Source organism: Myodes glareolus, chromosome X (assembly GCF_982192425.1).
Source record: "Myodes glareolus chromosome X, mMyoGla1.1, whole genome shotgun sequence".
Lineage (NCBI taxonomy): Eukaryota > Metazoa > Chordata > Mammalia > Rodentia > Cricetidae > Myodes > Myodes glareolus.
In genome coordinates, this window is record NC_142053.1 from 70,324,310 (window position 1) to 70,341,724 (window position 17,415).

The 17,415-nt window shown below is 36.0% G+C and overlaps 1 protein-coding gene across 1 annotated transcript in view; it reads right to left on the reverse strand.

Annotated features, from left to right (window-relative positions):
• The window catches only part of Dach2 (dachshund family transcription factor 2), a 635,206-nt gene that overhangs the window by 235,718 nt on the left and 382,073 nt on the right, over positions 1-17,415 (reverse strand). The window contains exon 5 of the mRNA XM_087902553.1: positions 2,489-2,647. Within this exon, the coding sequence (XP_087758679.1) occupies positions 2,489-2,647 (159 nt within the window). The remainder of the gene's footprint in view (positions 1-2,488; positions 2,648-17,415) is intronic.

Here is a 17,415-nt window from a genome sequence, read left to right on the forward strand (position 1 = left end):
AATGTAGCATAAACCAGAGGCCATGAACCAGATCAATGACTATTTGCAAGTAAAAATATATGGATAAAAGCATATACTGTGTGACTCAATATGTCACACTACAGCTTCCATGAAGAGACTGATTTTTCTTTATTTTTTTATTTAATTTTATTTTATTTGGTGGGGAGAGGTTGCAAGTACAGAGGGTAGTTAGAAAGGTTCAGAGAAATGAAGGGGATTAGATGCATGATGTAAAGACACAAAGAATGAAAGAGAAATTTTAAAATAAATTGAATTAAAATAAAACAAAACAATAACTTTAAGGAACCAAGTGCCTCTGCCCTCATCCCATGGAGTGCTCAGACTATAGACCTACTACTGAGCACAGATTTGTCATGTGATCTATGCATCTCCACTCATTTTCTAAAACTCTAATGAAAAGTCCTTTAGCTCACGAGCTACTTCATCAATCTTTGACTTGTTTTTCAAACAGTACTCTTTTTCATGAGATGCATTTTCTGTTTGCTTCTTTTTTTTTCAAATTGAATTTTTATTGAGCACTACATTTTTCTCTGCTCCTCTCCCTGCCTCTTCCCTATTCCCTTCAATCCTCTCCCAAGGGCCCCATGCTCCCTATTTACTCAGGAGATCTTGTCTTTTTCTACTATCCATTTAGATTAGATCTATGTAAGTCTCTCTTAGTGTCCTCATTGTAGTCTAAGTTCTCTGGGATTGTGGTTTGTAGGCTGGCTTTCTTTGCTTTATGTTTAAAAACCACCTATGAACGAGTACTTGTGATAATTGTCTTTCTGGGTCTGGGTTACCACACTCAAAATAATGTTTTCTAGCTCCATCCATTTTCCTGCAAAATTCAAGATGTTGTTATTTTTTTCTGCTGTGTTGTACTCCATTGTGTAAATGTACCACATTTTCCTTATCCATTCTTCAGTCGAGGGGCATTTAGGTTGTTTCCAGGTTCTGGCTATGGCAAACAATGCTGCTATGAACATGGTTGAGCACATGTCCTTATGGCACAATTGTGCATCCCCAAAGTGGTATTACTGGGTATTGAGGAAGGTTATTTCCTAATTTTCTGAGAAATTGCCACACTGACTTCCAAAGGGGCTGTACCAGCTTGAATTCCCACCACCAATGCAGAAGTGTCCCCTTTACCCCACAACATCTCCAGCATAAATTGTCATCAGTGTTTTTAATCTTGACCATTCTTACAGGTGTAAGATGGAATCTCAGAGTTGTTTTGATTTGCATTTCTATGATGACTAAGGATGTTGAACATTTCCTTAAATATCTTTCAGCCATTTTAGATTCCTCTGTTGAGAGTTCTCTCTTTAGGACTGTACTCCATTTTTTTATTGGATTATTTGTTCTTTTGATGATCACTTTCTTGAGTTCTTTGTATATTTTGGAGATCAGACCTCTGTCTGATGTGGGTTTAGTGAAGATCTTTTCCCATTCAGTAGGTTGTTGTTTTGTCTTGTTGATGGTTTCCTTTGCTTGAAAGTCCCAAATGATTTATTGGGTGCATAAAAGCTGAGAAAACTTTATCTTTAGGGAATTGATTTAGGTTAAACAGGATTTGATTTAAAATATGTTGTGTATGTAATATGAGGTATTCAATTTTCATTTGCTGCCTTTTTTCTGTACCCCAAATTTCTCTTTTTCCTCTCTCTACAGAATTCATAATATATAGTACCTGAGGTTTTGTTTCTTACAGCTATGATAAACTACTATTATACAAGGCCCTTACTCTGGTGATTGTATATCATGAGGGTGAACCATTTCAAAATTCAATTGCTTCAACACTAGTGTTTAGTGGGAAAATAAAACTCTCAGGAAAAGGAATAACAACTCTTCTACAGGGATTTTTACTCATAAGAAATGTAGTATTTTTTACCCAAGAATTTTTGTTGGAAGATCATTTTTACAGCAGAAAGAGTTAAGAGTATTTCAAGTGCATACAAAGATCATCTAAATAGAAACTTGTACAAATCATCTATATTCACATTCCTAAGAACTATTAATGATTAATTTACATAGTAACTGTTATGAGCAATGAATTATTAACATATTTGCCTTTGTCAATTTGTAGTACTCAGAATAACTTGAAATAGTTACATTTCACCCTTACATTTATCTGTCAAAACTGCTTGAAGACTTCTCCAAAGTAACATGATATATAATTTTGTAAAAAATAAACTTGAAATACAAGTCAATATTCTCCTTGTCAACATTCCTTACTACTCTGCTTAATAGCCTCACACAAACTTACATATTTTATTTTCCTCTGTTACTATGCCTCCCCAGTTATCTGTGTGACACTAATTTCATATTTTCAAAGAAATCATTCTTAATTTCTTCCTGTGGTTCTGAAATACAAACTGTTTTCTTTATGGAAGAGAAATAGACTAAGCTTTTTCAATCCAAGGTATCTAGAAGGTGTTGCCTTCTATTTTTCTGACAAGCAATTTGGTCAGAATAGTACACTTACGATTGCTGAGCAGGTGATTCTGCTGAAGTGGATTGAGGGTCGGAGCACTCCCGAGGCTGGGGTGGCCAGTCAGTGCTGCATGAGCCATTCCATGTTGAGCTCCAGGAGCAGCAAGTGGAGACTGTATCTTATCTTTGTCCCAGGACGATTCACTTCCACCTAAAAAGAATTTTGAAATAAAAAAAAATTCAGTTGAAATATTTTTCCTTGAAAATCTTTAAAAATTTTCATTGTAGACCTGCAATCAATTGTACTTTTTAGAAATTCTTTATTGATCGGCAAACTCACAACCCTAGTTCCAGAACCATTAAGGCCCACAAACACTTTTTGTAAGGGGCTACCTCTCTTGGTTAAGTTGCATTCCATTTTTTTCTTCTTCCCCCTCTGCCATTTGCAAACACACAATCCTAATTCCAGACCTATGGCCTACAAACCTCCCTTGGTGTGTGGCCACCTTTCCTGGGTAAGTAGCTTTCTTGTGTTGCCTTTGGTTTATCTAATCCACTAAAATGTGCAAACACACCAGCTTAGATTCAGACATATAGCCCTTAAATCTTTTCATTTGTGCACCCTCTTTGAGTGGCGCAGCTCACGCATCAGCTTAGCCTACCTCAGCTCAGGTTTTTTTTTTCACATTTCTTGCACTGGCCCAATCTAAGGAAGAGTAGATTAGTATATCAGACACACAAAAAAGAAAGAAGTCCACATGACTGTCCAAATCAGAAGAAAACAACAAAACAAAAACAACAACAACAAAAACCATAGCTTCAGCAACAAAAAGCAATAGCAGCAACAACAATAAAAGCACAGCATGTCTCTTACAAAACCCACCAGTAGCCGGGCGGTGGTGGCGCACGCCTTTAATCCCAGCACTCGGGAGGCAGAGGCAGGCGAATCCTTGTGAGTTCGAGGCCAGCCTGGTCTACAAGAGCTAGTTCCAGGACAGGCACCAAAAACAACAGAGAAACCCTGTCTCGAAAAATCAAAAAAAAAAAAAAAACCCACCAGTATTATGTAAGTGTTCTCTAACAGAAGCTACCTCAACAAATGCAGGAACATACAATATTTAAAGAATAATCATAAACTTTCTAAATGAATTAAAGAAATTTAAAGAAGACATGAAGAAACACTTCATTGAACTTCTGTAGCATGATAGTAAATGCTATAGTGATGCTGAAGAAAACACAATTTCACACCTGAATGAGATAATGAAGATAAATCATGATTTAAACTTGAATTCAATAAACAAACCAAAACATCCAAGGGAATGCAACACTGAATCGGAGATGGGATTGAAAAGCTTCTTACCCTATTAGAAAATTAAGGAGAAATTTAAAAATAGAATGAAGGGTGTAAGCTTTCAGAGTGGGAGGCAGTCAGGAGCTTCCAACATGAATCAAGAAGCTTTCTGTGTTGACAACCACATGCAAAAAAAAAATAGTTTCTCCAAAGAGAGTCTCACTAGGTATTTTAAGCATACTTTATTATAGGTCCCAATCCTAGGAGTAGCTGACCAACACAAAAGGAGCACAATGGTATTTTTGGAGAGTTTTTGTTTCATATTCCTTTGTTTGAGCATTTTTCTTATGCTTGCATAATCTGATTTCTGTTTTTAGTATTTTTGTGTGGATGTTATTGGGCATGAGTGTTTTTGCTTGTATATTTGTTTAAGAGAGATAAAGGTAAGTCATGGGAGGGTAAATGGGTGGAGAGTTTCTGGGAGGCATTGGGGGAGGGGAAAAGCATTACCAGAATGTATTTAGAAGAATGAAAATAGACCCATATCTATCACGATGCACAAATATACAAATATTAGATCCAAATAGATTGAAGACCACAATTTGAATCCTAAAAAATAAAATTGCTAGAAGAAAACATAGGCAGAACAGTAGGTGTAGGAAAGTACTTACAAAACGGATTGTTTTGCCAAGCAATTAAGGCTGACAACTGATAAATCACAAAACTAAAAATTTGTATAGCTAAGGAAATAATCCAGCCAAAATGAACTCTATAGAATGGGAGGAAAACTTTGTCGGGTATAATCTTTTCCAGCTACATCTGACAAAGGACTAATATCTGAAATATATAAAGAATTCAAAATATAAAGAGTCAAAGAAGCCACCCAATTAAAAAATGGGCTAGTAATCTTAAAATAAAAAGAGTTCTCTATAGAAGAAATAAAAACCGACGTGAAATACCTCAAAAAGTACTCATCATCCTTAAAATGAATAACAATAGACAAACAAAAACACAGTGTCAGGCAAAAAAGAAAAAAGCAGGTCAGTTTAACCCACGTGATTCCCAGACCAACATTGAATTAGCTTTTGTTTGTATCTCATTGTTTAAGGGTGAGCACCTAGGTCTGAGTATGCCATATAGCACACAATACTCAGTTGATTCAAGCTGGATCTGACAAGAAATATTCTTTCCTATGGTCTATCGTCCACGGTTTTAGAAAATTTTATGTGAACTTACAAAAAGAGAGATGCAATTAACCAGTTTTTCTAAAACACTTCACCAAAATCTCTCTTTATTAGAAATGAAAACCACCACAGAAAGCCACAGTGCGACACAATGCAGAGATCAAAAGATCTTGGGTAACAAGATACATTTGCATCACAAGTCCCGCATCTTTAGCTCAGAAAACCACAAAAAAAGAGGAAGTCAAAAATATTTTAAGAGCCAGGAAGTCTGCTATGAAAGAGTCTGTCCTAGAAAAGGTTGTATACACATACTGAAACAGTGATATTATCAATGGAAGTGTTAATATGGAATGGGGAAAATTTTACAGTTCCTAGACAATGTTCTACAAGCAACTATGACTGTTGAAAGGAGATTTAGCTTTTCCCAGGGTTATAAGTCCCCTTATTGGCTGTCCAGTGTAGACTGGTCAGCACTAAAACCATATACACAGAGACATCAAAAACAGACTCAGTATGTTACACACATAGACACACATACAGGTATGTATGTAACAATAACAATAAAAAAAGAAAGAGGCTGTTAACTTGAGATCTGGAGGCAAGGAAGGTGTTTGAGGGAGGGAAGGTGGGAAGGGCTAGAGGAAAAAAGGGAAGGGTTGTTATGCAACTTTATCTAAATTAGAAACATAAAATAAAAAATATTATCAATCATGTTCAACTTGTTTGTGAGTTTTCAATATGTTCCATGGTTTGGGCATTTAAACACTTAAGGGAAGACTAAACAATTCTCCCTAATACTGGAGATCTGCTAACCATAGTGATGATCTCAATATGCCTTACATAATTATCAATAGATTTTGGAAGTACTTATATATTAAAAGCTTTAAAATAGATGCTACAGACTTAGATTCCAATCTTGGGATATCATATGCTTATTTAAAAGCATGGCTGTTATTTACACAAAAACACAATTAAAGGAACAATAGAATATAAAATACTTAAGAATCAACAGTATTTCTATTTTCAGGTTTATCTGTCCAGGAAGCAAATATTTTCATTGATACCAGGTAGGTTTACACATAAAACATGCTGAGTAATATATGAAAATATAGATTACAACTCGAATCTCTACATTTTACTTTGATCACCCATACTAAGGAATGTATCAAGATGTGTATTTATTGTACATCTCTAAATTGTCAGAGTCCATAGTGCTCTAGCAATTTTGTCTGGCATTTAATATGTTTTGGGAACAGAACCATTGGGAAAAAGTCTCAGAAAGCTATTCAAAACATTTTGAGGATTCATGGATATTTCTTCTTAAAACCCAAACTTGTTTTCCTTCCTTCCTTCCTTCCTTCCTTTCTTCCTTCCTTCTTTCCTTTCTTTCTATCTTTCCTTTGTAAGTAAATTGCCTATTTCTATTTTGAAGACAAGACTATCAGTAGTTTGACTTCTGATCCACACTTAACACATATTTAGAATTAATTTTTCTTTTGAGGGATCCTTTCAAACTCTTTTGTGGCCAAAATAAATATCTGATCCAATTGCAACAGTTTGATTTCATCTCTGGCATAATGATCTAAGACAAGAAAACATATTTCCATAATATGCATAAGCGCAGAGGATTTCCTGGGTGTGTATATATATATATATATATATATATATATATAAAGTTTTTTTAATCAAATGAGAAGCCAAAAAGTATCTGATAGTTCACAACAGAGTATAAACATTCAGTTAACCTATTTTGAGGTTGTATATGATAGGGACTTTCGTTTAATTTATTGGACTTGATTAATAAACCACAAATCATTCCTTTAACAATGTTGAGGTGTGGTCTGCACACTTAGGAGATTCAAAACTTCTGTGACTTTACCAATTGTTCTCTTTTTATTGAGATGTTTGATGCAGCACAGTTGCTCTCTGAAAGCAGAGGAATAATTTATGGTTTGGTGAAATCACTTAATTTAGCATTCACAAATTTAAAATTCCAATGAAATCAATAAGAAATTGTTATGTGGTAATTTAGAGGGGTAGTATGGAAGGGTAATTGTTGATAAATGATAAAAATAATCAAACCATAACACTGAGGATTTTTTATAGTAATTTTGGGCCTATAAACTTAATTAATGCAAGAAAATATCAACATTTGAAAGATCAGTTATTAATCAAGAATGGAACCATTCCATCTTATTAGCACTGCATGCAAGATATGAATTATCTTACAATTACAGGATTCCAATTTGTAAAATTATGAACTAAACAGTGTCAAAGAAAGATAACTTTAGAAGACACTAAATTATATCACTTGATATTAATATGGTATTGCTGTATGACGGCAGCAAAACCACTCAGAAATCGTATGCCCAAGAAATGTCAATGTTTATTTTGTGAATTAACAGTAGTTTAACACGCATCAAACATTAAGAAGCACATCAGATATTCAGCAGGGACCAGGCTGGCCTTGAACTCACAGAGATCCACCTACCTCTGCTCCAAAGCGCTGGAATTAAAGGCATGCGCCAACACGCCCAGCTCCTTAAGATATTCTAAATTTTATTAATATAATCTCTGCTGAGCCACTATATAGTCATTTCTTCACCAATATATACATTTAATATTCATACTTATTTACTTAACCATTTAAATACCATGGGCAGGATTTCTTACATACCAAAACATTATTTTCTCACAGTTCTGAAGGTTTTTGCCATGTTTGGTTTATCCAGCTAGCACTTTGCAGATGGCTGACCTTTTTTTTTATAATGGAAATTTCATGTTTCTGTATCAGCTCACCCATGATACCATGCCAATCTGTATGTTAGTTTTATATGGAAGGGCTGCAATCAGAATGGAAATATTTTAGAACTCACCCTGGGCTTTCTTTTAACTTAACTTAGTTACATCTTTAAAGGAACTATTTACAAACAAAATGCCATTTGATATTTATAACTTCAATTTTATTAATTTGAAAATTATTATGCTAAACCATAGAGGAAAAAATGATTAATGCACAAATATTTCAGTTGATTGAGTAATTCAATCATAACCTTACTAGTCACACAGCTACCATAAACTAAAATTTTACTGAGTTTCTACTTAGAAGAAATATACACCTTTAGAGTCTGGCTAAATGATAAAGCAATGAACTGTAGGAACATAATGTGTAAAAGGAACTCACAAATTCTTATTGGATTACATTAAACTTAAGTTTACATCTTTTAAATTTTCTGTAAAATTTATTTTAAAATGTTAGGGTTCCTAGAAGGTCATACACTGTGAAATAAATGATCAGAAGGCTTCCAAAGAACAGAACCTTTTAAAACAGGTGCATGATATTTTAGAAATGCATAGGATGTTTAACACTTTTTTACAGTAATCCTGTTCATCACAATTCCATATCTGAATAACATGTAGATTCATCAAATTCAATCAAGTGTTGTACCTTCTCTGCTCCTGATATTTTCCAATATCTTGTAATTCCATTTAAAGATTTCAAGTTGACTTTTACATTTTATTTAATCATTTTTGGGAAGAGGGGCTATACCACAGACAATTTTAGATGTCATATAAGTAGAAGGGGTAAGTGTTCTCCTTGTAGCATGTGATGATAGGTATTGAATGCAAGTTTGGCAGTAAGTTGCTTTACCTGATAAACAATCTTACTGGGTCCAAAGTATATCCTTAAAAAATCTTAATAGTGTGTTTATCCACACATGTAAAGACCAATAGACATCTTTAAAAGAGCTTTAGTGGCCACCCTTCCATACCGTGTTTATTTTACAATAATCTTTACATGCCAAGACATATCAATGGCTAAGTTGACTTTAAAAACAACAAAAAGTAGTATGTGAGAAATAGCATGCAATACATTCTGCCTTGGCTTATTTTACTCCAATTACAAACATTTTGCCACAAACTTCTTTCATTAATTTCTGTGGATTCATAACTTACTTTACTTAAATAAGTAGTACTCCTCCTACTCCTGAACATCTCAACAATCTAATGCAAGAATGCTTCTCTAATCAACATGTGACAAGTAAATGTGAGTAATTATGCATTTTGAACAATTTTTTATAATTCTTTATCTGAGTTTGCTTTCCACTTCTGCGATAAAAGATTCTAAATCAAAGAAATGTAGGAGATAATGGTTAATTTGGCTTTACATATCCCAGTTGCAGTTCATCATGAAGAAAACTGAGGGAAAAAATCATGACAGAAAAGTGGAGATCAAAATTGAAGATGAAACCATGAAAGAACATTGATTTACTGGCTTGTTTCCTTCCCATGGTTCATTCAACTTGCTTTTTTATACCATAGACAATGACCTCCCTGGGGAGACATTGCCCACATCAAGCATTAACCAACAAAATGGCCCACATACTTATAAGCCAATCTGAGCTAGGCATTTTCTCAATTGAGATTTCCTCTTTCTGTAGGACTCAAGTTTGCATCAAGTCAACAAAAAGCCTAACCAAAATCCTGAATGGAGAAAATCTTGACACAATCCTATTAAAATTAGATATGTGAGAAGGATGTTCATGAACTGATTCATTTCAATATAGAGCTTGAAGTGCTATCTAGAACAGTAAGACAAGAGAATGAAATATTTAAAGGGATAAAAAAAGAAGAAAAAGTCAAATTATTCCTATTTATACATAATATGATATGATACATGAGAGCCCAAAATTCTATCAATTTCTAGAAATAATAAACAATCTCAGCAAAACTAAAATAAAATATCAGTTTACATAAAATCACTAATTATAATCTCAAAAAATTAAAATATTTTTAAAACCTCAGGGGCCTTTCTATATACCAACAACTAACACACTGACACAGTCCTAATCATAATAGCCTCAAATATTAAAATAGCCAGATTTTAATCTAAACAAGGTAGTATTAAGTTCTCTACAGTGAAAATTTTAGTGATCTAAACAATGAGACTGACAAACACTACGAGAGGGAAAGATCTACCATTTCAAAGATTGCTAAAAGTAATATTGGGAAAATAAAAATTCTACCAAAAAACGAACAGATTCAATACAATAGTGGTCAAATTCTCCATGACATTGTCACAAAGATAGAAAATAAGTCTGTAAAATGATCTTATAGATCTATAGGAAAACCACAAAGAGCCAAATTCAATCATGAGGAAATGAATATTCTTAGAAGGAATACCATTTCATATTTAAAGAATTATTGCTGAGTTCTCATATTAAAATATTAAATTAAACTAACTAGTACAAAACAGACCCAAATCTGAACACACAAAATTATAGTCATCTGATGTTTGACAAAGATGCCAAAATATACACTGGAAAAAAAGTAACATCTTCAACAAATTATAATTGGAGAACTGAATGCTCAAATGTGAAAGAATGAACTAGAAACATATCTATCATCTTATACAAAAATAAACTCTAGGATCCGGTAGCAGAAGATACAATGTAGGGGTAAGTGTGTTCCTGACCGCCACACAAGTCTGGTAAGGGAACACACAATCTTCCTGCCATCCTTATCTCACTGGCTACTCCAAAGGGGTGGCTTTCTCCAGCTAAACCCTCTCTTCTCCTACCCTATCCCAGCTTTCTGCCTGGAACCCATACCCTTCCTCTCTCCGTTTTTCAGGGCTTAAAATCCTTCAACTCAGCCTGTGTGGGTACTGTCAGGATGGGGCAGTGAGTACAAACGGAAGGGAGTTCCTTTGTTTTAATAGCCTGCCTGCAGCAAGGTAGGACTGCAGGCAAAGTGATTCCTGGATAGCAAGGGGCACTAATCGGGTAGGAGAAGACCCAGTGGAGGGAAGAGCCATTCGAGAACATCTGAAGGAAGAGATGGGCAGGCGCCAAGGCAAGAATTCCTCCAACAATCTGAAAAACAACATGAAAACACCAGATCCCATCGATCTTACAACAGAAGGACTGGAACACCTTATTCCGGAAGAAGTGGAAAACAGTGTCATTATGAAAGCAATAGAGTCTCTTAAACAGGGTATGAATAACTCACTTAAAGAAATAGAAGAGAAATATAACAAAAAGATGGAAGAAATGAGTAAAGAAATGGAAGAGAAATATAACAAAAAAGTTTGAAGAAATGAGTAAATTTGTAAATGAAACCCTGGAAAACCAAGAAAAAAACAGTCAAACAGGTAATGGAATCAGTTCAAGAATTGAAAACTGAAATGGAGGCAATGAAGAAAACACAAACCGAGGGCCAGCTAGATATGGAAAATCTAGGTAAACAAACAGAGACTTCAGGAACAAGCATAACCAATAGAATAGAAGAGATAGAAGAACGAATCTCAGAATATGAAGACACCATAGAGAAAATAAACGCTCTGACCAAAGAAACCAGCAAATCCAACAAATTCTCATCACAAAACATTCAGAAAATATGGGACATAATAAAAAAAAACAAATCTAAGAATAATAGGAGTAGAAGAAGGAGAAGAATTGCAGATCAAAGGTCCAGAAAATATATTCAACAAAATTATAGAAGAAAACTTTCCCAACCTAAAGAACAATATTCCTATGAAGGTTCAAGAAACATACAGAACACCGAATAGACTGGATCAGAAAAAAAACATCCGCTTGCCATATAATAATCAAAACACAAAGCAGTCAGATTAAAGAAAGGATATTAAGAGCTGCAAAGTAAAAAGGTCAAGTAACTTATAAAGGGAAACCTATCAGACTTACACCAGACTTCTCTATGGAAACCATGAAAGCCAGAAGATCCTGGATAGAGGTACTGCAGAAACTAAGAGACCATGGATGCAAGACCAGACTACTATACCCAGCCAAGCTATTATTCACTATCAACGGAGAAAACAAAATATTCCAGGATAAAAACAAATTTAAACAATATGTAGCTACTAATCCAGCCTTACAGAGAATATTAGAAGGAAAATCACAACCCAAGGAATCCAACATTCCCAACACTGCCTACAATAGCTCAGACATCTAGTGACCCTTCACAAGGACAACTCAAAGAAGAAAAACACATACACTCTACTACCCAAAAAAATGACTGGAGTCAACAACCACTGGTCATTAATATCACTTAATATCAATGGACTCAATTCACCTATAAAGAGGCACAGACTTAGAGATTGGATACGAAAACAGGATCCAACATTCTGCTGTTTACAAGAAACACACCTCAACCACAAAGACAGACACCTACTCAGAGTAAAAGTTTGGGAAAAGGTTTTCCAAGCAAATGGACCTAAGAAACAAGCGGGTGTGGCCAATCTAATATCTAACAAAATCGACTTCAAACTAAAATCAATCAGAAAAGATGGAGATGGACAGTTCATATTCATAACAGGAACAATTCATCAGGAAGAAGTCTCAATCATGAATATCTATGTCCCTAATATAAAGGCACCCACATATGTAAAAGAAACTCTTCTAGAACTCAAGGCAGTCATCAAACCACACACACTAATAGTAGGAGACTTCAACACTCCTCTCTCACCAATGGACAGGTCAATCAGACAGAAACCAAACAGAGAAATAAGAGAAATATTGGAGGTATTGAATCAAATGGACATAGCAGACATCTATAGAACACTCCACCCAAATAGGAAAGAATATACCTTCTTCTATGCAGCTCATGGAACCTTCTCGAAAATTGACCACATACTCGGTAACAAAGCAAACTTCCACAAATACAAAAAAATATTAGTAACCACCTGTGTCTTGTCAGATCACCATGGATTAAAATTAGAATTCAACAACAATGCTACCCCCAGGAAGCCAACAAACTCATGGAAGTTGAACAGTCAACTACTAAATCACCCCTGGGTAAAGGAAGAAATAAAGAAAGAAATTAAAGTCTTCCTTAAATTTAATGAAAACAAAGACACAACATACTCAAACCTATGGGACAATATGAAAGCAGTGCTTAGAGGAAAGTTCATAGCACTAAGTGCCCAATTAAAGAAAACGGAGAAAGCAAACATTGGAGACTTAACAGCACACTTGAAAGCTCTAGAAAAAAAAGAAGCTGATTCACCCAGGAGGAGTAGAAGACTGGAAATAATCAAACTGAGGGCTGAAATCAACAAAATAGAAACACAGAAAACAATCCAAAGAATCAATGAAACAAAAAGGTGGTTCTTGGAGGAAATCAACAAGATCGACAAACCCCTATCCAAACTAATCAAACGGCAGAGAGAGAACATGCAAATTAATAAGATCAGAAAAGAAAAGGGGGACATAAGCACAGACACAGAGGAAATTCAGAGAATCATTAGATCTTACTACGAAAGTTTATATGCCACAAAGTTGGAAAATGTAAAAGAAATGGACATTTTTTAAGATAAGTACCATATACCAAAGTTTAACCAAGAACAGGTGAACAATCTAAATAGACCTGTTAGTCGTGAAGAATTAGAAGCTGTTATCAAAAATCTCCCTACGGAAAAAAGCCCAGGACCAGATGGTTTCAATGCAGAATTCTACCAGAACTTCCAGGAAGAGCTAATACCTATACTCCTTAATGTACTCCACGATATAGAAACAGAAGAGTCATTGCCAAACTAATTTTATGAAGCTACAGTTACCTAATACCAAAACCACAGAAAGACACAACCAAGAAAAAGAATTACAGGCCAATCTCACTCATGAACATCAATGTGAAAATTCTCAATAAAATACTGGCAAACCGAATCCAAGAACACATTAGAAAAATTATCCATTATGATCAAGTAGGCTTCATCCCAGAGATGCAGGGCTGCTTCAACATACGCAAAACTATCAATGTAATCTATCATATTAATAAACTGAAAGAAAAAAACCATATGATCATTTCATTGGATGCTGAAAAAGCATTTGACAAAATTCAACACACATTTATGATAAAGGTCTTGGAGAGACTGGGGATACAAGGATCATACTTAAATATAATAAAAGCAATATACAGCAAGCCGACAGCTAACATCAAATTGAATGGAGAGAAACTCAAAGCCTTTCCACTAAAATCAGGAACACGACAAGGCTGTCCACTCTCTCCATACCTCTTCAATATAGTGCTTGAAGTTCTAGCAATAGCAATAAGACAACAAAAGTAGATCAAGGGGATTCGAATTGGAAAGGATGAAGTTAAACTTTCGTTATTTGCAGACGATAAGATAGTGTACATAAGCGACCCCCAAAACTCTACCAAAGAACTCCTACAGCTGATAAACACCTACAGTAATGTGGCAGGATACAAGATCAACTCCAAAAATCGGTTGCCCTCCTATACACAAAGGATAATGAAGCAGAGAGGGAAATCAGAGAAATATCACCTTTCATGATAGCCACAAATAGCATAACATATCTTGGGGTTACTCTAACCAAGGAAGTGAAAGACCTATTTAACAAGAACTTTAAGTCTTTGAAGAAAGAAATTGAGGAGGTTACCAGAAAATGGAAAGACCTCCCCTGCTCTTGGATTGGGAGAATCAACATAGTAAAAATGGCAATTCTACCAAAAGCAATCTATAGATTCAAAGCAATCACCATCAAAACCCCATCAAACTTCTTCACAGACCTTGAGAGAATAATAATCAAGTTTATATGGCAAAACAAAAAACTCAGGATAGCCAAAACAATCTTATACAATAAAGGAACTTCTGGAGGCATTACCATCCCTGACTTCAAACTCTATTACAGAGTTACAGTATTGAAAACAGCTTGGTATTGGCATAAGAACAGAGAAGTCGACCTATGGAATTGAATAGAAGACCCGGATATTAACCCACAAACCTATGAACACCTAATTTTCAACAAGGGAGCTAAAGGTATACAATGGAAGAAGGAAAGCTTCTTTAACAAATGGTGCTGGCATAACTGGATGTCATCCTGTAAAAGAATGAAAGTAGATCCATATCTATCACCATGCACAAAAATCAAGTCCAAATGGATTAAAGACATCAACATTAATCTGTCCACTTTGAACCGGATAGAAGAGAAAGTGGGAAGTAGTCTACAAGATATAGGCACAGGAGGCCACTTCCAATGTAGGACCCCAGTAGCACAGACAATAAGAGAATCAATGAATAAAGGGGATCTCCTGAAACTGAGAAGCTTCTGTAAAGCAAAGGACACTGTCAGTAAGACAAAAAGGCTGCCTTCTGACTGGGAGAAGATCTTCACCCACCCCTCATCAGACAAAGGTCTGATCTCCAAAATATACAAAGAACTCAAGAAACTAGACACTAAAACTCGAATTAACCCAATTAAAAAATGGGGTACTGAACTGAACAGAGAATACACAACAGATGAACTTAGAATGGCCAGAAGACACTTAAGGTCATGCTCAACCTCCTTAGCGATCAGGGAAATGCAAATCAAAACCACTTTGAGATACCATCTTACACCTGTCAGAATAGCTAAACTCAAAAACACCAATGATAGCCTATGCTGGAGAGGATGTGTAGTGAGGCGAACACTCATCCATTGTTGGTGGGAATGCAAACTTGTACAGCCACTGTGGAAATCAGTGTGGCGGTTTCTCAGGAAACTGGGAGTCAACCTCCCTCAGGACCCAGCAATTCCTCTCTTGGGAATATACCCAAGAGATGACCTATCATACTACAAAAGTATTTGTACAACTATGTTCATAGCTGCACTATTTGTGATAGCCAGAACCTGGAAACAACCTAGGTGCCCCTCAATATAAGAATGGTTAAAAATGGTGTGGAACATATACACATTAGAGTTTTACTCAGCGGTAAAAAACAATGACATCTTGAATTTTGCATGCAAATGGATGGACATAGAAAACGCTTTACTGAGTGAGGTAAGCCAGACCCAAAAAGAGGAATATGGTATGTATTCACTCATATGTGGATTCTAGCCATAATTAAAGGTCTTTGAGCCTATTATTCGTGATCCTAGAGAAGCTAAATAAGAAGGTGAACCTGAAGAAAATCATGTACTTCCTCCATCCAATATCCTCCTGGAGATTGGAAATAGACAAGAGTCCCAGGTAACCTTGGGTGCATTGTGGGGTGGGAGGGTTATTGGAAGGGGAGAGGGTTAGAGAGAAGGGAGTAGGGGAGGAATGGGGAAAGCTTGGGGGACTGGGATGTGGGGGAAGGAGTAAGGATGGATATGGGATCAGGGAAGAATATATCTCAACTAAGGGAGTCATTTTCGGGTTTACAAGAGACTTGCTTATAAATGAGATCCCAGGTCCAAGGAGAGATCCCCAGATTGTTCTCTGGACAGAGGAGAGGGTGCCTGAACCGGCCTTGGCCCATAACCATACTGATGAATATTTTGTTTATCACCATAGAACCTTCATCTGTCGATGGATGGAGATAGAGACAGAGACCCACATTGGAACACTGGACTTAACTCCCTAGGTCCAAACAAGAAGTAGAAGGAAAGAGAACCTGAGCAAAGAAGGCAAGAGCAGAGGGAACCTTCTTCCGATGATGGATGGCGATACAGATGGAGACCCACATTGGAGCACCGGACTGAGCCCCCCAAGGTCCAAATGAGGAGCAGAAGGAGGAAGAAAATGAAAAAGGAAATCAGGACTGCGGGGGATGCGATCACCCACTGATACAAGGGGACAGATCTAATGAGAGTTCACCAAGGCCAGTTGGACTGGGAAAGAACGAGCATGTGATCCAACCAGATTCTCTGAATGTGGTCGGATTCTCTGAATGTGGCTGGCCCGGAGTCTTTCTGAAAAGACATTGACAATGACACTGGGACTTGTTTCCTCTGCATATACTGGATTTTGGGGATCCAGTCTGTTTGGATACTCACCTTCCTGGACCTGGAGGGAGCGGGGAGGAACTTGAACTTCCCACAGGGCAGGAAACCCTGACTGCTCTTGGGGATGGAGAGGGAGGAGGAGGGTGAGTGGGGAGAGTGGGAGGGTGTTGGGAGGAGGGGCAGACATGGATACTTTTATAATTTAATAAATTTCAGACAGTTGATGTCTGCCAGAAAAAAAAAATAAACTCTAAATGCATCAAAAATTGAAAGTAAAACCAGAAACTCTAAAACATCTGGAAGAAAATAAAAGCAATACCCTACAAGATAGAGATTTTCGAAAGGAGTTTCTAAATAGAACATCATTTTCCCAGGAGTTAAAGTCAATAATTGACAAACAGGACCTAAAAACTTAATGGCTTCTGTACAGCAAAGAAACAAGGAGTCACATGAATGTTGAAGGTGTAGGGCAAAATCCTTTATGAGCTATGTGTCTGATAAAGGATTGGTATTCCAGTTGTACAAATAGACTTAAGAACAGAAACTATATGATCACATTATTATATACAGAAAAGGCCTTCTATTGAGCATATTTTCATGACAAAAGACCTAGAGAGCCTAGGGATATAAGGGACATACTCAACATAATAAAAGCAATATGTAGAAAGCTCACAATCAGTATCAAGTCAAACAGAGAAAAATAAAATCATTAGACTGAGGTCTTAGCAAAAAAAAAAAAACCAAGATAAGTGAAAATGATGAGGAGGATAAAATAGGA